Raw genomic sequence first — 26254 nt, 5'->3', positions numbered from 1 at the left:
GCCTTTATTCAAACTCGTGGCATCCTTATTTTTTCAGTTCCACTGGTAAATTCTCTCCATATTTCTTGGCTCCAATTCCCAGTGCATGGCCAGCCTAGGGATTGGCTGCCCTTGGATCACATGTCCACTCTAGTCCAGTCAGCTGTGTGATGGTAGGTCACGTGATTCAAAACATAGCCACCTAAGGAGCACAGTCTACAGGGGAGAGGTTGGAGGTATTCAGAATCTTGAGTTACCTAAGATGGGAACTCAAGAGTTATGGATTACCTTAGTCACTGATAAAGAATCGGGCATGAATCACATGGGAGTAAGATATTACACAAACAAAAAAGATTTTATTGTTGTCTTAGTCAATATCCCTGGGTGAAATGAAGGGCCCAGCATGAGCCTGTGTTCACAGTGCAACAGAGACCTTCAAAGACTGGCCTGCACAGACCCCCAGCCCTGCCTATCTCACCACCTGGAGATGCCACGGTTTCAAGGACACACAGCTTGGCGCCTGGGTTGGTCCCTCCCACATGGACCACGTGAAGTCGTTATTCAAGAGGACTTTGTGTAGTTTGAGGCAAAACACGGAACTAAATTAGCGACTCTAAGCCCCCGCGTGGGAGATATCTCCCTGGAACACTTGGGCCTGTCACACATTCCTGGAGGGAGTAGCAGCACAGCTGCAGGCACAGCTGCCAGGAACACGCCCCGGGCTCCCACCCTGTGTGTTGGGGGGAGGGCAGAGGCTGGAGGGCTTCCTCTGGGGGCCCTGAGTGAGCTCACCCTCACCCCCACGCTCACTGACTTCATCCTCCAAGGCTGCTTGGCCAAGAGCCCAGGCAGTGTGAGGGGCTTTCTCCCAGAACAGGCCCTGGGCCACCAGGCCGAGTGGGGGATGGGTGAGTCGCAGGCCTAGCCCAGCTCCCTAGAAACCAAGGTGGTGCTGGGGGGCATATTGAACTCTGAAATGCCAGAGGATTTTAAGAAAAAAGGGAGGGTGGTGGGTGGGCAAGGGGCGGTGGAAGGTAGAAAAATGCAAGGAAGTAAAGCTTTTTTCTCCATTTGTTCTTTGGCAATCCCACTAGAGAATTCCAGGAGGCGTGCAGATGACATCATGGCTTACAACTGAGAAAGCTCAGTAATTCTGTGAAATGGAGCCCCTGCCTACCCCGTGTTTCCGATGGAAGCTGCTTTATATTTATGTGTTTAAAGCTGTATCTTGTGTCACATTTAATGAGGGTTTAATATTCTTAAATATCTACCAAAAGTAGATTACAATGCATGAAGGTCACATAAAATGAACTTCATTTTCTCAGCATCACAAACATTTGGAATACAGAAAGTCCAGGGATGGATATTATAAGTAAGAAAGGTACAAAAGGAGTTTGCTTAAAAAAATTTTTTAAAGTTTAAAAATTGATTTCCCCCCCCCAAAGTCCAAATAATTGCAGTCTAGGGAACCATCAAGGTAAAGGCTTCATATGCTCATTTCTTTGGTAAGAATGAATTCATGCAGAACCGTAAAACCGAGTGTGTGCTCAAGGGACCCATAGCATCACACAAGCAAGCACATACACCCACAGGGACAGACACACAGCTGAGTTTTTGTTGTTCTAGGCACTTCAAATCCAAGTTCTTAAGTCTGCCACCTTCCCGTTACATTGGACAAATTACTTCTTTGGAGGCAGGACATTTTCTTCAAAGAAGCCCTGGTTGACGACATTCCCTGCTGGGAAGTATCTAGCCACCACGAAGGAGGACCCATCATTTGCAGATGCCTTCCCCACTCCCATCTTCTTTGTATTCTTCCATACCATGGCAGTGAAATGTCCTGTAGGGGAACAGTCATGGGGAGAGGGAAACAGATTAGTTAGCAAAGCCTGGAGAATGATGTTTCAAGGGACTCTTGAACCCCTGTGCCATCTTGCCATGCTGTTAGAGGCTTGATCTTCAGCCACCAATCAGAGGAAGGAGACACAAAACACTGACCGATTTTCTAATGCATCAGGTCCTCTCAGTCAGCCACAAAGACCCTACTCATCTCACTCTCGGATGCCCAAAGGTTTCATGGTCTCCCAGAGATCATGGCAAAGCCCAGAGACCCCAACAATTAGGATGCCACCCTACCTGCCACCTGCTTCCACCCCTCCCCCCAAACTGTACTCTTCAAGGTCACCAATGATCTCCATGTTCCTTCCCAATGGTCACCTTTTGTCTTCATCTTACTTGACATCTCAGGAACATTAATGGAGTCGACTCTTTCGCTTTTCAAAGGACTCTCCTCTTTTGGTTTCCTCTCTTGGCATTCCTCCCATGTCACTGCCTCTTCCTCCTCCTCTTCCATCTCACTTGTGAATATTGGAGGACCCGCATTTCCCAAGGCTCAATCCTGGGCTCTCTTATCTTTTCTTTTTGCACTCTTTAGGCAATTTCATCTTTCCTTGGCTCCCAAATTTCTTTCTCCAGCCCAAATCTCTCCTCTGTGTTCCAAACACAACTACTTACTTGACATTTCCACTTGGATGACTCACAGGCATCTCAAATTTAACCTGCCCAAAGCTCACTCTTGATTTTGGTCCCTCCCATTTCCATGACTGGCACCTCTGTGCGCAAAATCCTCAGGGTGGCTCTGTATTCCTCCCTCCCGCTCATTTCCCCACAACAACCCACCATTCAGTCCTGAAGAATCTAACTCCAAAATACATCTCTAGTCCGTCCACTCCCCAAACTGTGGTCTCAAGCGCAAACTTCTCTCACTGGGACCACTGCAACAGCCTTCGCCCGGCTCTCCAGCATCCACCCTTGCCTCCGCAATTCACTTTCCACTGACATAGCCAGAGTGATCATTTTGAGACATAAGTCATATCTGTTTACTTCTCTGCTTAAAAATCCTTCCATTGTTTCTAGTCGTACCTAAAACGAGAGTGAATGCTTTGCCCCAGTGGCCTCCTTTCCATTCCCTGAACACATCCGGTTATTTCCGACTATAAAGCCCTTGTACACACTGGCCACTGTATGCAACGCTCTTCTGATGACCAGCGTTTTCTTGTCCCCTAGGTCTCAGCCCAAATGTCACTTTTTCAGAGAGGCCTTTCACAATCACTCTTATTTCCTGAACACCTCCCTCCCCAGAGAGTCTTATTGCACCATTTTCCCCCTCGTAGCATTCTTACCATTTGCAATGATATATTTGATATTTTGCTAATTGTTTGGCCCCTTCACTAGGCCATGAGCCCCACATGGGCAGGAACCAAATTGGTTTATTCATCAAAGTACACGCAGTGCCCTGGCACAGCCTGACACATGGAAAATGTAAAATAAACCTTGGTTGAATGAATGAATGGAATGAATGAGTGAATGAATGAAAGGCATATGGAAGAACCATCTTGGACTGAGTTCTGCCACCACTGGAAGTGCAGGCTTTCTATGTTTTGAGAGCTCTTTGAGACCTTGACAAGTTAGAGCCTCCTTCAGTTCCCTCTGCTCTGAGCCAAATAGCCCAGTTCCTTCTCAAGCTACTGCCTGCCCCTCCAGGTGCTTCTGTGGCTTGCCAAGGCTTCCCAGCATCATTCTGCCACTGTTCAGGCTGCCTGCCCCTCACTCACTGGTATTTTCAAACTGCTAACATAGCTTAGCTTCTAACTCCCCTCCTGCTTTGGGGTCAAAGAGCTGATGCTGTAACATACTCTTTGCTCAATGACCATAAATTCTCGTCTCCTGGGAGTAGAGATTGGGAGTTCATCCTTCTCACCTTTCTCATAGAGATCCTTTGACAGGTCAATGGGATATTTACTGCCATGTCACAGAATGGCATTCATTTTCGAAAACAACCCCGAAGAGATTATGTTTCCTCTTTGAGGGCAGGCACCATATCTGTCTTATTGACCACTGGGCTTGGCACATAGTAGATGCCCAATTAATATCTGATGAAGAAAGGAAGAGACAGAGGGAAGGAGGAAAATTGTGATCAGAGTAGCTAAGCTTCCAGTGGCTGGTTAGGAAAGAAAGAGGGCAACCGCTTTACACCTGTTAAGATGGAAATTATTTAAAAAACAAAACCAAATAACAAATGTTGGTGAGGATGGGGAGAAATTGGAACCCTTTTGTTTTGCTGATGGGAATGTAAGATGGTGCAGCCACTGTGGGAGACAGTATGGCAGTTCCTAAAATAATTAAATACAGAAATTACCATATAATCCGGTAATTCCACTTCTAGGCATACACCCAAAAGAACTGAAAGCAGAACTCAAATATTTGTACACCAGTGTTCATGGCAATATTATTGATAACAGCCAAAAGGGGGAAAGAAAACAACTGCCTGTCGATCGATGAATGGATAAACAAAATGTTGTATGTATACACAATGGAATATTATTCAACTTTAAAAAAGAAATAAAATTCCGACATATGCTACAACATGGATGAACCTTGAGGGTATTATGCTAAGTGAAATAAGCCAGACACAAAAGGATAAATATTGTAGGATTCTTACCTATATAGGTAGAATAGTCAAATTCATGGAGACAGAAAGTAGAATAGTAGTTAACAAGGCTTGGGCTGGGGGTGGTAGGAAAGGATAAGAGTTATTGTTTAATGGGTTTAGAGTTTCAATTTGGGATGATGAAAAAGTTCAGCAGATGGATGGTGGTGATGAGTGCACAACGACATGAATGTACTTAATCCCACTGAACTGTATGCTTAAAAATGGTTAAAACGGTAAATTTATGTTAAGTGTATTTCACCACAAAATAAAGAAAGAAAGAAAGAGAAAGGGAAAGAAAGAGAAAGAAAGGAAGAAAGGAAGGAAGGAAAGAGACAGGCTGGTACCCACACTCTTCCATTCAGGGAAGAGACAGAGTTGATATTTCCCATTGTGTCTTGTATTTGGTAAGGACTAAATAAACTTTCATTAATTAAATTGTGGTTTTTTCCCCCTATAAATGAACTCCATTTTTACAATTTTGAAATTTAGGTATAGTTTATTTCTTTGCCTACATCCCTAAAAGATTTGAGGTTACTAAATTCTTTATGAAAATAAGCAAACATAAACACTCATCAGTAGGGTTGATGTGATACAATCAAAGCAAGAATTAAAAGAAAACAAACACTAAGTACAAGTATGCATCCTGACCACTTATCCTTAAGCTCATGTTAACTGCTGCTCAATACACTTTGATTCTCACCTCAGAAAAGAAGAAACACTACTTTCCAATTCACCCTTGGTCCTTACACTTTTGAGTCACATCTCTTTCCCATCTCCAGGCTGTCAGCAGCTTTGCCAGGTGTCACTGCTTCTATAGACTGTCTTGTCTTTTCTTCTTCTTCTTTCTTTTTTTTTTTTTTTTTTTTTTTTAATTTGGCCACACCATGAGACATGTGGGATCTTACTTCCCCAACCAGGGACTGAACCCAAGCCCCCTGCATTGGAAGCATGGAGTCTTAACCACCGGACTGCCAGAGAAGTCCCTTAGACTGTCTTTTCATTAAGGCTCATGCCCTTTTTCATACAAGCCTTTTCTCCAAGAGACCACATGCTTTGGCCACTGAGCCACCCACTCTCTCTGTCACCCAGACAAGGAAGAGCTGCCATTTATCCACTGGTTGCCAAGAAAATAATTACAGACACCACATGCGCACCAGCAGTGTGAATGCCCATGGAAGCCTATTCCAAACAGATGAGACTAAGTAATCTTTCTTCTGACTGGAGAGGTTTCTGTCTGCACAGAGATAATTAAGCCTGGGTATTTAGAGATGAATTAAAGGACACAACTTCCTTAGCAACCATCAGATACACACTGGTTTCTAACCCTAAACTACTAACAGCTTCCTTTTTCTTTTTTTTTCCTAAAGGGATCACATCCTCTTTCCTGCTACGGACCCAAACTTCCTAGAATATGCATTTGAAAAACAAGTTGAATAAGTTACAGTACATCCTTGCAAGAGAATAATGCATAAGAAAGAGAAATCTCTTTCTGTATTGATATGGAACAATCTCTGCCAACCTGCTGTGTGAACAAAGCAAGTGCAAAACAGATCATCTATCTGACACCAGGGTATAAAAAAGGGAAAAGAGAGCATTTATACAACTGCTGGTTCACAACATCTCTAGAATGATACACAAGAAACTGGTATTACTGGTTGGGAGGGAAAGCGCTGGAGGCCAGGGACAGAAGGAAGACTTTCCACCTTATACAGCTTGCAAATTTCATGTCATATAAAAGTATTATTTATTCAGAATAAACAAAGCCTACTCATTAGAAGAAAACATAAAGGGACTGCAAGAAGCTATTTTTCTCCGCTCAGCACAAAGCACAGAACAGTGTCCTTCATCACAAGACTTTGACCCAGGTGGGGTGGGCTTAGGACAGATTATAGGATATTTCAAAGGCCTTTTCACCTACAACATGGACTCAGGTCAGGGAACCCCTGAACCATGGTGCAGCGAGAAGCAGCTCTGGGGGAGGCTGACTCATGGGGGATGGGCCTGAGCATCTTTAAGGGTCTTGAGAGCCCCGCTTATATCACCACCCAAAGCTGTGCTCCCGTCTGAGGATCAGGCTGTGTGTGACCCCAGGCATTGTCCACTGGCACCTGGGATGGCATAGGGGCTGGAGGCTCTGGGGTTTTCCTCTTTAGGGCTGGGAGATGTGGGGCAACAGACAGGATCACAGGGGGTCAGTGATCACGGAAAGTTGAGTCCCATCTCCAGCTCTGACACTTGAGAGATTCCCACCTTGGAGCAGGGGCCATGGAAAAAGCATCAGATTGAGGATAGAAGGTAAACAGAAGTCTCTTCCCCTTTCTGGGCCTCAGTTTCTCTTCTGCAAATGGGTGGAATAAAGCCCCACCTTCAAACGGTGTAGCAGGGTTACGTGGCCATGGAGGCGGAGATGCTTTTTACTGTCAAGGGGCGTGCACACACGAGCAACGCCAATCACTTGCTCTGACACATGTCTGATTGCTCAAGAATCTTGCTCAACGGAAAAGGAGATCCAGACGCTGTGAAATAAAACGTCTTCTGGTCACTGATCTTTATGAAAAGAAGACCAGGTTCTGCCTACATGTCCTTAATCACTGGTGGCAGGTTGTCACCGTTCCCTCCCTCACCTCTCAAATCTAATTGCCACAGAACCAGCAGTTCTCACTCAGGGCCTGACAGTGGCCTCCTTGTCCTGCCCCGCAGGGCAGACGCTTCTACCTCTCCCCACACGGCTGCAAGAACCCCTGCCCAAAGGGGTGAGCACAGACCACAGGAAACGGTGACTGGCTCTGAGAACATGTCACTTCCTGCTTCTGAAGAATCCTCCAGAGGGTAAGAAGCCATAAGTGGCTCTACCCATGGGTGGGATGGGATGGGGTAGAGGAATGGGGGGTGGACAGAGAACCCCCTTTTCAGTTTCCCTGGTGCCTTCTGGTCAGAGAAATCCACAGCCCCTTCCAACCCATCCTGGGCCCTGGGTGGATGTGAGTTGGTTCTGAGGAAAGACAGGAGCCTGGTGATTCCTGCTGAGGGGCAGCGGGGAGCCCAGAGCTTGGAGCGGCTGACCAGGGCTTTAGTAAGCTAACCATTTACTGCTCACCGGGGAGGCCTATGGCAAAGGCTGATGGTCCCGTGGCCGGTTCCCTGCATCTAAATACTGGCTCTCAGAACGGCCCATAGAGGCCTCCACCTTGTCCCTCTCCCTTGGGGACAGGGAAGAACAGGGAGTTGACCCAAGTTCACACAACTAATAGTGTCAGAGCTGAGACTAGATCCAAGCTTTCTGCATTCCAAGCTCACCTGAACGACAAACTCGAGTATAAAGGTGAAGGGAGAATGCCTGGGAGGTTGTGAGGAGTGAGGGGCAGAGAGGAAGGATGTGGGGGCGTGGGGGGATGTGGGAGTTAAGACCAGGAGGAGAGCCAGCAGCTTGGCCCTCTTCTTGATGGCCCCAGGAAGCCCCTGGCAGCTTAATCAGGAGAGCAGCGTGGGCAGAAAGGGTCTTAGAACATTCTGGCTGCTGGGGAGCAGGCTGGATTGGAGGGGAACAGGAGCAGAAGTGGCATGACGGGTTCAAAGCGCTGAGGCGTCACTCCTGGAAAGAAACACTCAGCGGCCTTTGACATCCACAGCCTCCTTATATCACACTCCAGTCAGGTGAAGAGCCTTGAGCTGGTGGGGCAGGAATCGGCAGCTTGGGTGCTCTTGGATGGGGGGATATGTGTGTGTGTGTGTGTGTGTGTGTGTGTGTGTGTGTTGGGAGAGGTGTTGGGGAAAGAGGGTTTTGCCCTCTGGGCAAAGTCCAACCAGAGAAATATGGAAGAGGTGAAACAGGAGAGAAATGATTGATTTTCAGAGGGTTAGTTCCTCTCTGAAGTCAGACCCAAACTGCAACCCAGCCCAGGGCCAGGTCACTGGTGTGACCATGTCACTCACCTGTCCCGGAGGTGAAGCCAGGCTGCTGAAAGTTGTAGTTCTTGATTTCACTGTACCATCTATCAGCCACCTCCTTTCCTGTATGGAAAAGACAGTTTAAAACTCAGCAGCAAAATCAACCGACTCCCTATTCCTTCCATCTTCTCCCATTAACCCCAAAGCACCCATCCCACAGTTAGATGTCTCATAAAGCACCAACGAGCTGACATGGGGACTCCTGCCCATGAGCACATCCAGGCTGAAGGGAGGGCCTTGTTAGGGGTTGGGAGGAGCCCTGGCCTGAGGTCAGGGGACCAGCATCTGTGTCCCTGCCCTGACACTAATTCACTGTGTAATCCTGGGCAAGGCCTGCCCCGTTCTGTACAATCGGGTTGAATGCAACGTACTCCAAGGGCTTCTAATGATGCTCCGAGTTTCCGGGAGACCACACCCTCATCCCACCCCAAGTCTGGCTCCTGAAACACCCGCAGGAGGAAATGTAATTGGGCCGGTGGGTCAAGGTCTCCACTGCAGGCAGAAGGGTACTCCCCCGGAGCATCCACTGGCCACAGCATCTCCCTGGGAGTGGCTCATCTCAGGGCCAGAGAGCTGGGAGCCTGGGACCTCAGAGCAGTAAGTCTTGAACTTGAATGAGTGCACGAATCACCTGGGGCTCTTGTTAAAATGCAGATTCTGACTCTGGAAGATCTAGGGTGGAGCCCTGAGTCCGCATTGCTAACAAGTTCCCAGGTGCTGCTGCTCATCCGTGGGCCACACTTTGAGGAGCAAGTCCTTCGAGAACAGTGGCTGCATAGTGGCCGCAGCCGGGGAACTGTTCAAAATTACTGATGCCTGGGGCCTGCCACAGACGGACTGTATCAGTGTCTCGGGACGAGAGATCCAGGCACTAGTATTTTTTGAAAGCTCCACAAAAGATCCCAGTGTGTAGCCAGGGTGGGGAACCCCTGCCCTAGAGATGTCCTACCCAACCCCCCTCTGTAGAGATGGGGAAACTGGGACCAGGGAACGTAGCAGATTTGCTCAAAGCTCTACAGGGAGCCAGTGCGAGGAGGAGCCATGTCTCCTGCCGGCTCTTTCCCACCCCTCTCCCTTCTCCCCGCCAAGGCCCACAGCCTGAGCCTGGGGAGGGGCCGCAGGCCTCAGGCTCCTGCTTTCCCGGGCAGCAAGCGCACACTTCTCCTGGAGGGACTCTGCCCCAGGGAAACCAAGAGGACTCCCAGGGCCTCCCCAGGGAACTCCCAGGAATGTGAGGCCGGGGAAGGAGCAGTCATTCTCCCGCGGGAGTTTGGGGAAAGCTTCAGAGCACGAGGTAGCTCTCTCCAGCATTTTTCCTAAAAAGCCACGACAGCCTTGTCAGAGCCAGGAAGCTCAAGAATGTTTGGTCAGTGCGGTGGGATCACCATTCCAGGCTGTGACCTTGGATGAGGAATTGTCTTTCCCATTATGATTACTTTTTCCAGCACGGAAAAAAGCTCTATTGCATTTTTCTCGTGAAGAAAGTTAATACACAAGCACTGTAAATATTTTCAGAAGAACATGAGGAACGTAAAATCTTTCTGAGGCTGGGGATGCTTCAGGGCCCGCAGGCCTGGTCAGGCTGAGACTCAGCACAGAAACGGTCTGTCTCCCCGCCCTCACTCCTCTGCTGGGAGTTCTTCTGGAAAGGGGGTGGGACCGGGCAGTCTGAGTCATCTCTGTGTCCCTGGCAGCCAGCGCAGGCCTGGCCCTGAGCTGGCCATCGGAGACCTTGTGGTGAGCTGCAGTCAGCTCCTGGGAGCAGACAGACAGCTCTGGGGTTCTCTTCCCTTTCTGGGCCTGTGGCTGCATCACGGCGACGACACCACGGAGGGCGCTGGGGCCCGAAGGGGCCTGCACGTTGGATGTCCTAGGCCCGGCTCACGCAGGAGGAGGGGAGCCGAGAAACGACTCACCTGTCTGATCGTAGGATGCCCACGCCAGGTTCTCCCCGCACTGGCCACGACTGGACTCCGGGCTGTGCTTGAGGATCCTTGTGCTGGCCAGGGCCTCTGAATACCTGCCGGAGTCCACGGTGCTTCCTTAGAGCGAGTACAGCCCAGGGAAGCCCCCAGAGTAGGAGCCCTAACCTGGTGTGGCTGAGCTTCCTTCCCTGCCCTGGGCTCGCCGAGGCAATCAGGAGCATCACACCTGCATCTTGTCTAAGCCCCCACTCCAGTCCCATTTTACAGAGCAGCAAACCGAGGCTCAGAGGAACAAGGGGACCTGCCTGGGTAAGTGGCAGAGTGGTTATTCAAGTCTGGCTGTATTTGCCCCCCAACCCACGTCCCGCCTGCCTTCCAGAGCCCATCTGGGACTGCAGCAGTGGCAGCACCGGGAGGGGCCCGAGTTGCCCGGGGCCCTGGGGGGACTCACTGCTGAGCCTCCCGGTTGAGCTTCTTGCAGAGCTTCAGCGGGGCGACGCCATGCTGCTTCCGGTACTCATTGTGGGCCTTCAGGACCTCGTCATTAAACTGCTTGGAAGCTGCAATGATTTCAAGATGGAGACTGTCTCAGCGTGGAGAAAAGAGCCACGGAAAGTACGCCAGCGGGCTTCAGAGCGAAGCCCAGCTCAAACCTCAGGCCACGTGCCCAGGCTGCTGCCCCAGTCTCTGCACATTGATGCCCCCTGGACTACGCAGGGCCCCATGGGGCATGTTAGGCCTTTGGATCTTTATCCAAGGCAATAGGAAGCGACTGAATGGGGGCGGGGAAGTGAGCTGAGGAGAGCTGTGTTTCTGGAAGACCCTGCTGGCTGCTGAGTGGGGGATGGGCTGGAGGTGCAGAGCAGATGGTGGGAGGCTGGAAAGGAAGCAGCAGGACTTCTGCAAGAAAATGTTTGAAGGAGACGGTATCTCAGAGCGGACCTACAGTGCATGGTGGGGGGGACTGGGAAGGGCTGGAGGTGGGAGCCCAGAGAGAACAGGCATGGCTGGGGTGGAGGGGTGCCTGCACTGTCCCGAGAGAGAGGGACAGATGAAGAGAAGAGGACCAACCAGGGTAGGACAGCACTGGGAAGCGGAGAGAGGGGAGAGTGTGGGAAAGAACGCAGTGGTGGGGTGGGATCAGCTGGGCTCAGGCTTGCAGGTGAGGGAAGAGGTGGAGCCTGTGTCCAACTGGGTCACAACCTCAGAAAGAGCAAGGCCAAGAAGTGGTGAAGCCAAGGGTAGGCCAGGTCAGTAGTGGACAGAGGTCACTTCAATTCGGATCTGAAATGGAACCCCATCCATCCCACATCCTCCATCCATCTCTCCACCACTCATCCATCCACCTGTTGATTCATGATCTAAGCATCAGCGTCCAAGCACCCACCCATCATCCATCCAATCCCAACCCATCCCTCTGTTCATCTGCTCTCTGAGTGCCTCCTCTGTGCGAGGTCACATATTGTACGCTGGGGGTCCAGAGACAAATCAGCCATGTCCTGCCCTCAAAGGGCTCACACCCAGAAGGGAGACAGCCTTGTAAACAGACACTAGCCAACAGTGTGGTAGGGCCAAGGTGCAGGTGAGCACAGGTCAAGAGGAACTCAGAGAAAAGCAGCCTAACATGGTCTGGGGGATCAGGAAGGTGACCCCTGATTTGAGGCCCCACAGATGTCTGGACAGGAGCTGGCCAGGCTAAGATTGTGAAGGCACAGAGCGCAGCCTTAGGAATCTGGGAGTCCCCCCTCCCCCTCCCCCCACCCCCCCACCATGGAAACGGGGGTGTGAGCTGGGTGAGTTATGAGCGATGGCCACAGAGGGTCCATAACACTGAGCTAGTCCCCTCTGGAGGGAGCCTGCCCATGAGGCCTGGCCATGGGCAGGGAGGATGAAAGAAGCACCCCTCCGTCCACTGGCCCAGGTCACCTTCACCAGCCACCTTTCTCCTCCTCTGCTGTCTTTTCCCCCAGAGGCCGTGAAGATGAACCAGCAGGGGTCCTCTTCCCCTCCCTCAGCCAGATCCCCCAGGTCTCCTGGGCCTTCAGATAGAATCCCACTGGGCCTCTGAGGGGATGTGAGGGAAGAAGACCCAGGGCTTGCCCTCCAGAGCTTTGGGCTAGACGCCGACCCAGGAGAGGGAAGGAAACTGCAGGCTATGCCAGTGGTGGTTGAGCTTTAGGGGTTTCCGAGATATTGGACAGCGAGTGGTCCTGACCTCAAACATTCCAGGGCCTGGCAGGGCAGTCCAGTGGGGTCCAGTCACAGTAATGTGGAGTGGGACAGGGACAGGGGTGGGAGAGGGGTGCTGAATGCCAGGATCTGGGAGATCTGGGTTGACAGGCAGAGATGGGGAGATGCTGTGACAAAGGCATGTGGGTGAAAACCCTGGTGATGGTAACTGGGCACAAGGCAGAGGGTGGAGCTTCCACCTGAAGTCTCAGGCCTCTGTGGCCAAGAGGCCGGCCAAGCCCTTGTTGGTGCAAAAGACAAGGATTTCGGGTTTATTGGAGGGAGGGGGGAAAAGGGAAGGTGCTGTCTAATGGGTATAGAGTTTCAGATCTACAAGATGGAAAAGTTCTGGAGATCTGTTTTACAACAATGTGAATATACTTTACACTACACTAAAAAATGGTTAAGATGGTAAATTCTATGTCATGTGTTTTTTACCACAATTAAATAAAAAGACTGTGGGTTTAGCACGTTCCTTGGATAATGGAGTCACAGAGGCTTTTAAAGAATATCTCAGGTGCAAGTGGCGGGAGCCACAGCAACTCATGGGAACCACACTGAGGCCTCGCTGACAACACTTCAGGAGTCAGCTGGGTGGCATGGCGGCCAGAAACCCACGGGCTCCAGGGCGATGCGTTGCACAAGCCAGTGTCCAGCTGGAATGCTTCACCCAGCCCAGCCCCCACCTTGCATTAGAGGCAGTGAGAATCTGAAGTGTGTTCAGAGATGGTGATGAGGTGAAGGAGGGGCTGGATATGTGGTCTTATAAGGGATGGTTGCAAGTACAGGAGAAGATCAGACTTTGGAAGACACCGTAGAGGGCTCTGCTGAATTCTGGGGCACCACAGGGCAGAGCTGGGGCCAGTGGGTGGAAAAGCCAGGATGACAGATTTCAGCTCAGCCTAAGAAAGATCTTTCTCTCCATGAAAGCTTTCTGAAGACTGAAAAGGCTACCTTGCAAGGTAGTGAGCTCTCCAGCACTGGGGGCAAACAAGCAGATGATGCCTCTCAGAGGGATTCAGGCACTGGAGACCCAGTCAGATGACCTTTAAGTCCCTTCCAACCCTTAGATCCCATAAGGTCCCATCAGGGTAGGGGTGAGAGGAGGCAAGATGACCGACTGACCCCAAACTTCCAGGAGTTCATAGCTTGTCTAAGGAGTGATCAAGGTAAGTGTATGTGTCCATGCAAGGGCAGATGTGGATACACACAAAGTGGCAGAAGGTCTCTATCTGAGTGACAGACCTGGCCAGGCCCATACTAATGTCCCTTCCAGCTCCTATGTCCCAGGCAGGCCACAGTGGGACACTACGGGAGATGCATGGGACTGAGTGGCATGGGCAATGGTGACCACAGATGTATCAGGGAAGGCTCCCTGGAGGAGGTGATGAGGAGACAAAAGCGCAGAAAGGGCCAGTGTGGAAGGGATCTGGTGTATCCCGGGTATGTGAGGAGGAGGTGGGGATAAGGGGAATGGGTGGGTCGCTAAGGTGAAGCCCGTTTAAAGACAGCTCTGAGTGCTGGGGTGAGGATACACTGGACTCTGGAGTGCTCAGGCCCTGCAGTCTCCTTGGCAGAGAGGACATAAAGCTGCCAAAAACTAGGTCACTGCACTCCCAGAATGTGGGAAGTAGTGAAACAAAAGTGAAAGTTCCTGTGCCCAATCTAAGTTCGTGGCCCAGAAGCTGAAGCCAGTCATTGTCTCCAGCAGAGCCAGTGCCCTGGGCCAGGGTTCCTAGGGAGGGGTCAGGAGGGGTGCCCTCTCTCCCTGCGCCTGGCTGGGAGGCCTGGGGGCCCCATGACCACACCCCTGGCTGACTCACGAGTCCCCTCCCAACACGGCAGCCAGTCCCAGTCCAGGCGGCCCCTGTGAGCAGAACCGCAGCCTCAGGGAGGCAAGATACCACTGATGACCACACCCAGAAAGAGGCACGCCTCACTTTTTTAGAAAAACCTGAGAGCAGATAAACATAAGGAAAAAAGGAGTCAAAGAAAACCCACAAATCCCTGCATCAGGCAGGGAGAGCCCTCAGAGCCACCCCATGGTTGGGGGGGAGGGGAAGGGAGGGATTATGCCCTCATTTTGTGGGAGAGTAAACTGAGGCTCAGAGGTCACACAGCCTCAGGGTACCAGCCTGGAATGAAGGAGGACCTTTCTTCTGCTCGATGGCCAACCATTCTAGGTGCCAGGCCTGTGCAAGATCTGATTTACTTCTCACCACCATTGTGGGAGCTTCCACTACTGTACCCATTTTTTGGATGAGGAAACTGAGGCTGAAGAAGGAAGTAACCTGTCCACATTCCCACAACTGGTCCAGAGGTAGGCCCACGAGGAGAGAAACCCTGCCCTTAACCCCACCCCACCCCAAGGGTCACGAGACAGAGGAAATCATTGAGAAGAGAAAGAGAGGGCCACCAGACCCAGGAGGAGGATCAGCCCAGTGGGGTTGGCAACCGCCTTCAAATCTCTGAGGGGAAAGCAGAGGAAGAAGGAAGAGGAGAAAAGAACTAAGATTTCTCAAGAGCCTCCTCTGTGCCAAGGACTTTATAGACAGACCGGCGTGAGGGGCCCTAGAGGAAAATCAGGGGCTGTGGAGTAGAAGCTCCAGGGGGCAGACCTGGGGCTTAAGGCCAGAGCTGTTGAAAGGTGGAAGGGGCTGCCTGGGCCTGGCTCCTGTGGCTGAGGGAAGGCGGCAGGCCAGGGCAGTCTCTGCTGCGTGGAGGGTGCAGGCGTCTTGGGTGGGGCTGGACTGGGGGCTCTTGAAGGTCCTTTAGGGCAGAGCTTCTAACTGTTGAATAAAGACTCTAAGGAGGTCCGTGCCCCTCCTCCCTCGCAGCTGGTGGCTGGGATGGGCTCCTCCCTCAGCATCCATTCTCTTCCGAGGCCTCCCAGAGCCCAGCTGACTCATTTCTCAGCCCTCTCCAGACTCCCCACCAGAGAGGCCCAGGACCGTCAGGGGCCAAGGCAGGAATTATGGACAGGCCCCTTTGGTCCCCTGGCTAGAGGCTAGAAAGCCTTTGGGGCAAAGCTGGTTTTGTTTGGTCCCCTGGCAAGAGGCTAGAAAGCCTTTGGGGCAAAGCTGGTTTTGCTAGTTTATCAGGAAGAAAGAATAAAAAGTTGATTAAAAAAACAAACATATATACACTAATATGTATAAAATAGATAACTAATAAGAACCTCTGTATAAAAAATAAATAAAATAAAATTCAAAAAACAAACAAACAAACAAAAAAGCAATGAGTTCCAGATGAGTAGCTCTTTTCAGCTTGGGTTCCAGGAAATTCAAGAGGCAAATCCCAGCTCTGCCTTTTACTAGCTGTGTGACCTTGGACAAGTTGCTTAATCACTCTGTGCCTCATTGACTCCATATAAAAAATGGGGATAACAGTATTCACCTCACAGGGTTGTGAGAATTAAATAAATTAATCTTCGTAAATGCTTTAGAACAGATCTGAGCAAAGTGAACAACTATAGTTCAACTAAATGTCAGCTATAATTATTATCATTACTGTTGGGCAGAGGAGCCTTTAGCCTCCTGGCCTTGGGGGAAACTGCCCCCATCAGATCCCTTCCCTGATTTTAACAGGAGCAGGGCTGCTGGTATTTAACTTGGCCTTTGATGACCTCTTTCAGTACCTCTGAGCTAAGATATTTACTGAGTAAGTGAGCACAAGAACAAATGAATGAGAATCTCACACCATCACTGGGTAAGCCTGAGGACAGGATTCTTCTCATTACAGAGGAGGAAACTTTGGTCTTTAGGAGGACATGTGAATTGCCCGAGGTCACACAGTGAGTCCACATTAGAGCCAGATCTAAGAATGTCCCTCCCTTGCCCCGCATCTCACACACTTTTCACCTTACATACATCTTCCTTTCCCTAAGCAAGAATGACAAGGATGTCCCAGTGTATCGGCTGCCCCTTTGTGATGGGCAATAGTCACTGAAGGGCTGAAGGAGCCAGGGCAGGGAGAGCGCTTGTTCCCACCAGCAGACAGGCAGTCCCCTCTCCAGCCCTGCCTGCCGCCACTCAGGCCTGCCCACCAGCACTGGGCAAGTCCCTGCCCAGTGCCGGGGCCCTGCTTCCCCACCTGTGTGAGAAGGAAGGATGACATCTGTGGTTTTCAAAATAGCTTCAAAGCAGGGAAACCCTTTCTTTGAACCTTTCTTTGGAATCAACAGATGAAAACGGTACTGCTGGGACTGACCTGGCCACATGGCCTCCCCCTGCAGAGGCGTGAGGGCCCCGCCCAGTAGAAAATTCCTGGATTAGTTGGTCCCTGAAGGTCTTTCTGCTCTGATAACCTCTGGGGCTGGGAGATGTGGGTCAGGAGGGTGTGTGGATGTCCCTAAGGGCCAGAGTCCAGGCTGAGAAGCAGGATGACAAGTGGTCATTGTGGTAGAGGGGACAGCGCCCAGCTGGGAAGTCAGAGAGCTGGGTACAAATCCCAGTTTGTCCACTTATTGGTCAGGGTGTGAGCTTGGGCGAAGTACTCAACCTCTTTAAATCTATTCAGCTGCTAACAACTGCCTCACAGTGCTGTTACGAAAATTAGTAACACATATGAAATACCCAGCTCCAAGCCTGGCACACAGCAGGAGCAGAATAATTGGTGATCGCTATTATTAGGGACTACATTAGAGGCTTCCACTGAGCTCCAGGCCATTGCCTTTCTCTGCTCAGCTGCAGACTGAAGCCCAGCAGGGAGACCAGGGCCAGCGGCCGGACCTGGAAGTCTCTGAACACTGGGCCAAGTGACTTCTGGAATTTAAGCTGTTTTGGTTATGTGACACTTTTCCAGCAATGCCCACTACCCCAACAACTCTGGGGTATATCTGAGGTTGAAGATTAAAAAGAGATGGGCTCCTATGCAGTGATGAGGAAACTGAGGCCCAGAAGAGGCAGGCTCCTTATGAAGGTCTTTGTGGAACCACAAAAAGCCCCTGTGTGGATACACGTCTGTGATGCCACCTGTCTTTTGGGCACAGACAGCCTCAGGCTGGTGGCCTGGAAGATCAAGTTTGGGCCCGTGTCACCCAGAAAAGTCATTTTCTCTTGGGGACCCTTAGGGGAGCCAGATACTATCCAGGGGTCTCAGAGTCTTTGGGGGGGGGCAGGGAGACAAATAAAATACATGTGGCTAAGGGCCAGCATTCTGGAAGGTCCCTGGGTATATGTGGAGGGTGGACATGGGAAGGGGGGTGGAAACTGCCTGAACCACCTCTAACCTGTCTTCCACCACCATCCTGCTCAACTCGGCAACTCCAGTCCTAGAAGGTGTCATCACCTTCCTGCACCCAGATTCATACCGCTAACCTTTCCTTCTTATTCACAACAAGTTAGTCACCAAGTCTGCTTGAGGCTACCATCTTGAAAATCCATCCCTGCTTCCTCTCCAGTCCCTTAGACGTCTCTGTCATCTCTTGCCTGAGTAACTGCAGCAGCCTCTCCCACCTCCACCCTCTTCCCAGCTGATCCACCCTCCACCCTGGAACAGCTCTAGTCCTTCGGCTTTTAGATCGATGCTTTTCAATGGTCCCCCCAGGTCCCATCGGAAAAAGTCCAAAGTTCCAAGACACTCTGGGGTCTGACCACCTCTTCCAGGAGCCTTCATTGGATGCTTGGGCAGAGATTTCCCCCTCCCCTGAGCTCCCACTGCTCTTCACCTGTACCTGTCTGTGGCTTAGATCACTTTCCACCTCTTACTGGAGCCATGTGGTGCCTGTCTATCCCCCCAATCCGCTTTATGGTGCATTTCGTAATCCACATGAACACTCCTGAGGGCAGGGGCCATGCCCTCCGCAGCACTGGGTCCACAGCTTGGTACAGAGCTGATAGATGGTGGAATGGAAGGATGAGAGGGAGGGAAGGAAGGATGGAGGGAGGGAGAGAGGGGGAGAGGGATGAATGAACAAATAGAAGATAGGCACCCAGCAGTTCTGGAAAACTGTTTCTTAGGGAAGAAGCCAGAAACAACTGATTAAAATGTAGCTTTAGAGAATTTGTGGATTTTCTCCTAACCTATAGAGAAAGGAACTGATTTCCCAAGTAGGGATCTCAAAGTGCCCTCTCACATCTGCCATGCTCATGTCCCCGCCCTCCTCTCCCCACATCCGCCACCTATCACATTTTTCTTTAACTGCATGTCACCTTTCCATACTGTAAAAGACCCTGGGGATGATATAGGCCATCCTCCTTGTATAGATGAGGAAACTGAGGCACAGAGAAGGAAAGGGCTTTGATAGAGATCAAACAGCAAGTGATTAGCAGAGTCGGGGCTGAAAGCCAGACCTGTAACTACAGATAAGGGCAGGTTAGGACCAATGCCAGAGAAAGCTACTTACTCCCAACACTGGTACCTCATAAGTCCAGGTCTTGAGGACAGATTCAAGAAGAGACCCAGCCTTACCCACCTGAGGCTGACAATCTCAACTTCCCATGAAGCAGAACTTTTGAACTCTGTTCAAAAGCTGTTCATTAAAAAGCCTCCTGTGAGGCAGGAACTATGCTGAGATAGACATGGTTCCTGGCTGCCCAAAGTGAGGAGTCTGTGGGAAACAGGTCTTTGCCTGGGTAGTGTCCCAACCTGACTGCTGGGAGGGCTGCAACAAAGAAGACACCAGGTGGGGAAATCGGGGTGGGCTCCCAGCACAGGAGTTGAGCCGAGAAAGATGGGGAGGATTTTCAACTTCACAGAAGTGGGAGAGGTGGAGTGCTGGTGGTGGTGGTGAGCTCTGGGAAAGGGAACCCAGGGGAAGAACTATTCCCAGAGCATAGCTGAGTGCAGGGGGAGGAAACGGGCGACGATCAACTCCCAGAGGGCCCCACCGTGGGGCTGAAGAATGTGTACTCTTTCACCTGCAGACAGTGGGATGGAAGGTGTTAGGGAATGACGGGACTTCACCGGGACAGCCACCGTGGTGAGGATGGGCCGCGACAGGTCAGAGAGAAAGGGGAAGCCGTTGTTGGCAGCCGTGTGTAGCCTGACTGAGTCTGGCACGGGGTAGGAGTGGAGGGGCGCTTAAAGGAAGAGGGACAACGACAGAAGAAAAGGATGCTCAGAGCTGTCTTTCGGAGGGTTGGTCGGGGCAAGCTGTTTTGCAGGAAGAGATGCTGTCACAGTTCTGTGGCTTTTTCCAACTCTAACTCTGTCCTGAAACAAAGCAAAAGCCACGCCTTGGCCGGACGCTGAGCGCTAATCCCATCAGCGCCTGGAAGCCCTCCCTGACGCAATCTCTGGCTCGCAGACAGGAGGACCCTCCCTCGGTCTCGCCTTCCTCCCTCTCTCCCGAGGGCCCGACGGCCACCCCGGCTTCCTGGCTGCCCCGGAAATTGCCCGCGTCGCGAGCCCCTCCATCCCGCACCCAGTGGTCCCGGAGCGCGGCCGGAGCCGTGTCGCCCCGGCGGAGGCTGTCGACCCGCTCCCCGGGGATCCAGCCCACCGCGGGAAGAGTGACAGTGAAACCCCGGAGCCTGGGGCTCCGAGCCATCCCCGCACCCCGGCCCGGCTGGCCCGGCGGGCTCACCTGATTTGCCCATGGCAGGCTCCGCGCGCTCCTCGGCTCCCGCTGCGCTGCGCTGCGCTCCCTGCCGGCCCCGCGCAGCTCCGAGAGCCGAGGAGGAGGCCGGGCGGCCGCAGCCCCACCCCCGGCGCGGCCCGGCCCCCGCCTTATAAGGCAGCGGCAGCTGCAGGAGGAGGCGCCTGGGGCCACCCCGCCGGCTTCCTGGAGGAGGCACCGCGCGCCCGGCGCTCCGCGCGCCTTCTCGCCCTGCTCCCGAGAACTTGCCCCGCGTGGGGACCCCAGCGACCGCTCAGGGCTCTCCAAGTGCGGACGGGGAGCTCAGGGCCTCCTGGATACCTGTGCCTCTTGGGACACTGAATGGGGATGCAGAGGGAAGCCCAGGCCTCTCGCCCTGTTCCTGGTAGATGTTCAGCAACTGCTGCGCTGCGGGGACCGCGGGGCTCACAGTCGAGGTGTGATGGTCGGTTCCGACCCGCGTCACCAGGGGTCGGTGCTCTTCCCCCCGCGGCCTGACCCCCACAAACCCCTAAGGCCGCAAGCATGCCGCCTTCCCCTCCGCAGGGACCCCGGGCTCCGAAGGGCGTCTCCGTCCTCTCCCCAGCACACACCCTGTGGTGCGAGTCCAGGTGGGAGATGCGCGCTCCCCAACCCTCCTGCGTGGCCGTCCCGGGGAGGCTCCTGCAGCCCCGCTCTGACCTGTCCTCTTGTCCCTCGTTGCCTGTCACACCAAGCCAAATCCCCCACCCCTGAAGTCAAACTAGACTTTTTTGCGGGGTTGCGAGGGCTCGCCAAGCGGCTTGCGGGATCTTAGTTCCCAGACCAGGGATCCAACCCGGCCTGGCAGCGAAAGCGCTGAGTCCTAACCACTGGACCGCCAGGGAATTCCCCAAAGTAGACTTTCTGATATTCCCCAAATATGTTCTGAGATTCCTCGCCTCCTTGCCTTCCTCAGGCTGTTCCGTCAGCCTGGGCTGCTGGCCCATCTCTGCTGGTTCAAGTACTACCCTTCCCTCAGGGCGTATGGGTCCCTTCAACTTCCAGAGGTCCTGACCTTTTCTGGCCTTGGGGCAGTGGTCAGTACACACCTGGCACTGGGGAGACTTGGTCTCAGTCACAGCCCCACCACGTGTGAGAAGAGTGGGGAATAAAGACATAGCCTGGGGCACCTGTGTGAGATTCCGCAGAGTAACTCCTTTTTGGGGAAGGGGCTCAGTAAACCCTAATGGAAGGAAGCTAATTTTAAGACCTTTCAATAAGTGGGCACTGAAGTGAACTGACTTGCTTATTTTAAGGGTAGACTTTTTTTTTTTTTCTTTTTTTTTTGGCTGCGTTGGGTCTTCGTTGCTGCGCACGGGCTTTCTCTAGTTGTGCCGAGCGGGGGGCTACTCTTCGTTGCGGTGCACGGGCTTCTCATTGCGGAGCACGGGCTCTAGGCGCTCAGGCTTCAGTAGTTGCGGCGTGCAGGCTCAGTAGTTGTGGTGCACGGGCTTAGCTGCTCCGCAGCGTGTGGGATCTTCCCAGACCAGGACTCGAACCCATGTCGCCTACATTGGCAGGCAGATTCTTAACCACTGCGCCACCAGCGAAGTCCCCATAAGGGTAGACTTTTTAACACCAAGGGCTTCAGATGTCCAGTAGGGCAACAGCAAGGCTGGGCACTGCTGTCTTTACTCCCTCCCCTATGTCAGGTAAATACATTTACTGTAGTTTCATACTTTCAAACAGCATCAGAGGGGACCAAGTTGCTGCCCACTCTAAATCCAAAGAGACTTCTGGTGCTAGGTGGGGGTCTAATTCCCTCTGTTCAATTCCTCTCCCATTTTGCCAACAGATCCCCATTGAAATGACCAAATGAACCCAGTAGGAAGAATTCCATGTCACCTCTAGAATCTCTAGAAGGCAGTTTTCATTGTAAACAAAACTTCAAGGCGGTGCATGGGCTGAGATAGCTGAGCACAGTGGAGCCACTCACTGCACGCAGCCGGAAGCCCATGTGGGGACCAAGTTTCACTCACATCTCCTTGTATAGAGTTGAGGGCTAGAGGTGAGAGCCTGAGAGTGGGTGGGGGACAGAATCCTAAGTAGTGGCATCTTTGGAGTCTGTGTAGGGTGGGATGCTGTGGGCTTTAGAGCTGGCTTTAGCAGCAGGCACGGGGAAGGGACAGTGTGCTGAATGGAGTTATGTCAGTGCCAAAGTTGACCCCTACCAAGGGCCCTGGGCTGGTTGGAGGGGGCGTCGCTGCCTAGCTGGCCCCAGAGAAAAGAGATATGGCAACAAAAGTCAGATGGAAAGAGTGTTTGACCCAAGTTATTTTTTGTTTGTTTTATGTCCTATTTAAGAACTCCTTACCTACTCCAAGATCATGAAAAGTTTCTATATTTCTTCTAGAAGTTTTACAGTTTTAGCTCTTACATTCATTTTGATTATGGTGTATGGTGTGAAGTCAAGGTTGTAGTTCTCTCTCTCTATGTCTCTCTCTTTGTTTTCCTATTTGGCATATAAATATCAAATTGCTCCAATAGAATTTCTTGAAAAGATTATTCTTTCCCAAATGGCCATATATATATATGGGCTCTCTATTCTATTCCATTGATCTATATACCTATTTTTACTAAGACCCCACTGTCTAGATTACTAGAGCTTTATAATGTCTTGAAATCAGATAGTGTAAATCTACCCGTTTTTTCTTTTCAAGGTTGTTTTGTTCCTTTTAAGTCCTTTTTATTTCCATGTAAATTAAAAAATCAGCTTGTCAATTACTTTAAAACAAAACAACTAAAAATAGCCTGCTGAGATTTTGATTGGGATTGCCTTGAATTTATAGATAAACTTGGGAAGAACTGTTACGTCTTAACAATATTGAGTTTGCTGATCTACCAGCATGGTATATCTTTCCGTTTATTTATATCTTCTTTAATCCCTCTCAGATATGTTTTGTAGACTGTTGATCTATAGTTAGTTTTCTATTCTTGTAATGTCTTTTTCAGACTTGGGTATCAGGGTAATGCTGGCCTTATAAAGTAAGTTGGAAAGGGTTCTCCTGTTTTCTGGAAGTTTGTATAGAATTAGTATTATATCTTAAATATTTGCTGCAAATCATCAATGAAGCCATCTAGGCATGGAGGTCCTTTTTTGGGGGGGCAGTTTAAATGATAAATTCAGCTTTATTAATTGATATAGAACCTTTCAGATGATCTATTTCTTCTTGAGTGAGCTTTGGTAACTTTTTCTTGGTGGTGGTGGTGGTGGTGGTGATTTTCCTCCTTAAAATGACCCCCAAGTGAAGTGCTGAAGTGCTGTTTAGTGTTCCTAAGTGCAAGAAGGCTGTGGTGTGCCTTAAGAAGAAAATGTACATTAGATAAGTTTCTTTCAGGCATGAGGTATAGTGCTGTTGGCCATGAGTCCAATGTTGATGAATCAACAATATATATTAAATAGAATGTCTTTAAACAGAGACACACATAAATCAGGGTTATTATTGATTGTCAGACAAAAAAAATGTGACTAGAAACTCACAGGAACCTAACCCTGTACTGTCTCTAGGAGCAATGGTTCAGTATTCTCTAATTCAATGTTCCCGGCAACTTTATAAAGCATAATTACTGCAAATAATGAGAATCAGCTGTACTATTGATCTCAGAAAAACAGCTTTTGGGTTAATTGATTTTCACTATTGTTTTTCCATTTACAATTTCATTGACTTCTCTTTATAAATATATATGTATACATATATATATACATATATATATATTATATATATATATATATATATATATATATATATATATATATATATATATATATATATATATATATACACACACACTTACTTTGGGTTTAATTTGTTCTTCTTTTTCCAGTTTCTTAAGGTGCAAGCTGAGGTCACTAATTTTAAGCCTTTCTTCTTTTTCTAAAATAGTTAATTAATTAATTTTTGTCTGCCTTGGGTCTTTGTTGCTGCCTGCAGGCTTTCTCTAGTTGTGGCAAGCGGGGGCTACTCTTCATTGAGGTACGTGGGCTTCTCATTGCGGTGGCTTGTCTTTGTTGTGGAGCACAGGCTCTAGGCGTGCAGGCTTCAGTAGTTGTGGCACACAGGCTCAGTAGTTGTGGCTTGAGGGCTCTAGAGCACAGGCTCAGTAATTGTGGTGCACAGTCTTAGTTGCTCCACGGCATGTGGGATCTTCCTGGACCAAGGTTCGAACCCGTGTCCCCTGCATTGGCAGGTGGATTCTTAACCGCCACACCACCAGGGAAGTCTGAGTAAACCTTTCGTCTTTTCTAACATAAGCATTTAGTGCTATAAATTTCCCTCTAAGACTGTCTTTAGCTGCATGTCACCAAATTTGATATGTTGTGTTTTCATTTTCATTCAGTTCAAAATAATTTCTGACTTACCTCGTGACTTATTCCCTGTGACTTATGGGTTATTTAAAAATGTTATTTCGGGACTTCCCTGGTGGTGCAGTGGTTAATAACTCGCCTGTCAATGCAGGGGACACAGGTTCGATCCCTGGTCCGGGAAGATCCCAGACCATGCTGCGGAGCAGCAAAGCCCGTGTCCCACAACTACTGAGCCCGCGTGCTGCCTGCACGCCTAGAGCCCACGCTCCACAACAAGAGAAGCCCACGCACCACAATGAAGAGTAGCCCCCGCTCGCCACAACTAGAGAAAGCCCACGCACAGCAACGAAGACCCAACACAGCCAAAAAAAAAAAAAATGCTATTTAGTTTCTAAATATTTGGGAAACAATATTGTTTAATGATTTCAATCTTTTATTACACTTACTGAGAGTTGTTTTATGGCCCAGAATGTGACGTATCTTGGTAAATATTCTGTGTACCCTTGAAAAGATTGTGTGTTCTGTTGTTATTGGGTAGAATATTCCACAAATGCTAATTAGATAAAGTTGATTATAGTGTTGTTCAAGTCTTTTATATCTTTACTGATTTTTTGTCTACTTGTTCTATCAAATATTGAGAGATGTTGAAAGTTTCAGCTATAATTGTACATTTGTCTGTTTCTCCTCTATATTCTAATCAGTTTTGCTTCGTGTACTTTGAACCTTTAAATAAAAAGGTAATGCTCCAAATAAGGAGCATAAATATTGACAGTTCATGTATCATTTTGATAAACTCCTTTGTCATTATGCAAGGATGCTATCTCTGGCAATACTCCTTCCTGTGAAATCTCTACTTTGTCTGATATCAATATAATCGTTCTAGCTTTCTTTTAATTAGTGTTAGTAGGTTCATTTAATTTGCATCCTTTAACTTTTTCTTCCTTCTTTCAGCAACCCAGAAGACTACTGTTTTACATAGCAAAACACCATTTTGCTTTTGTGTTTTATAGAATTATAGCCTTATTGGCATAAAACTTGATATTGACTTATTTGGAAGGTTGTATATATTGACTGGCATACAAAAGACAAAATTTGCACACATAGGCAAAAACTGTATATTTTTTGCTTTATTGCAACATTGTTCACACTAAATCTAATATATGTGAAGTACTTAGAACAGTTCTTGACAATATTAAGCACTGTAGAAATGTTTACCACCACTCCATTCTTTAACTTTTAACACAGCTCTTTCTTTACATTAAAAATGGCTAGCTTGGGGGCTTCCCTGGTGGTGCAGTGGTTGAGAATCTGCCTGCTAATGCAGGGGACACGAGTTCGAGCCCTGGTCTGGGAAGATCCCACATGCCACGGAGCAGCTGGGCCCGTGAGCCACAACTGCTGAGCCTGCGCGTCTGGAGCCTGTGCCTCGCAACGGGAGGGGCCGCGATAGTGAAAGGCCCTCGCACCGCGATGAAGAGTGGCCCCCGCTTTCTGCAACTAGAGAAAGCCCTTGCACGAACCGAAGACCCAACACAGCCAAAAATAAAATAAAATAAATAAATAAAGTAAAAAAAAAAAAAAAAAAAAAGGCTAGCTTGTAGTTGACAAGATGTAGTTGGGTCTTTCTTTTTATCCAGTCTGACAATATCTGTCTTTTAATTTGTGTTAAGACCATTTCTATTTGATAACATTATTTTCAAATTTCTATGGAACAAATACAAGGTTGACCAAATATTAGGCCTTAAAGTAAACCATGATAAATTCCCGAAAGTAAAAACTGTTCAGTTAAATTTTCTGAACACAATATAATAACA

At 49.8% G+C, this 26254-nt stretch overlaps 1 protein-coding gene across 2 annotated transcripts; it reads right to left on the bottom strand.

Annotated features, from left to right (window-relative positions):
* Window positions 1–315: 315 nt before the first annotated feature.
* Window positions 316–20226, bottom strand: GLIPR2 (GLI pathogenesis related 2). 2 transcript variants are annotated; one of them, XM_007196990.3, is made up of 5 exons: window positions 20102–20226; window positions 10796–10904; window positions 10336–10439; window positions 8405–8482; window positions 316–1819 (listed from the first exon to the last, which is right to left on the bottom strand). In XM_007196990.3, the coding sequence occupies exons 1-5, from the start codon at window positions 20112–20114 to the stop codon at window positions 1659–1661; spliced, it is 465 nt and encodes a 154-aa protein (XP_007197052.1). In that variant the 5' UTR covers window positions 20115–20226; the 3' UTR covers window positions 316–1658. The 2 variants fall into 2 exon arrangements, with proteins under 2 accessions (XP_007197052.1, XP_028018360.1); XM_028162559.2 differs by lacking the exons at window positions 8405–8482; window positions 10336–10439 and having other exon boundaries at window positions 1753–1819; window positions 20102–20161.
* Between the last annotated feature and the right edge of the window lie 6028 nt (window positions 20227–26254).

This window comes from Balaenoptera acutorostrata, chromosome 6 (assembly GCF_949987535.1).
Source record: "Balaenoptera acutorostrata chromosome 6, mBalAcu1.1, whole genome shotgun sequence".
Taxonomy (NCBI): Eukaryota; Metazoa; Chordata; class Mammalia; order Artiodactyla; family Balaenopteridae; genus Balaenoptera; species Balaenoptera acutorostrata.
Note: the sequence above shows the minus strand (reverse complement) of the source record. Positions and strands in the feature narration are given on the sequence as shown.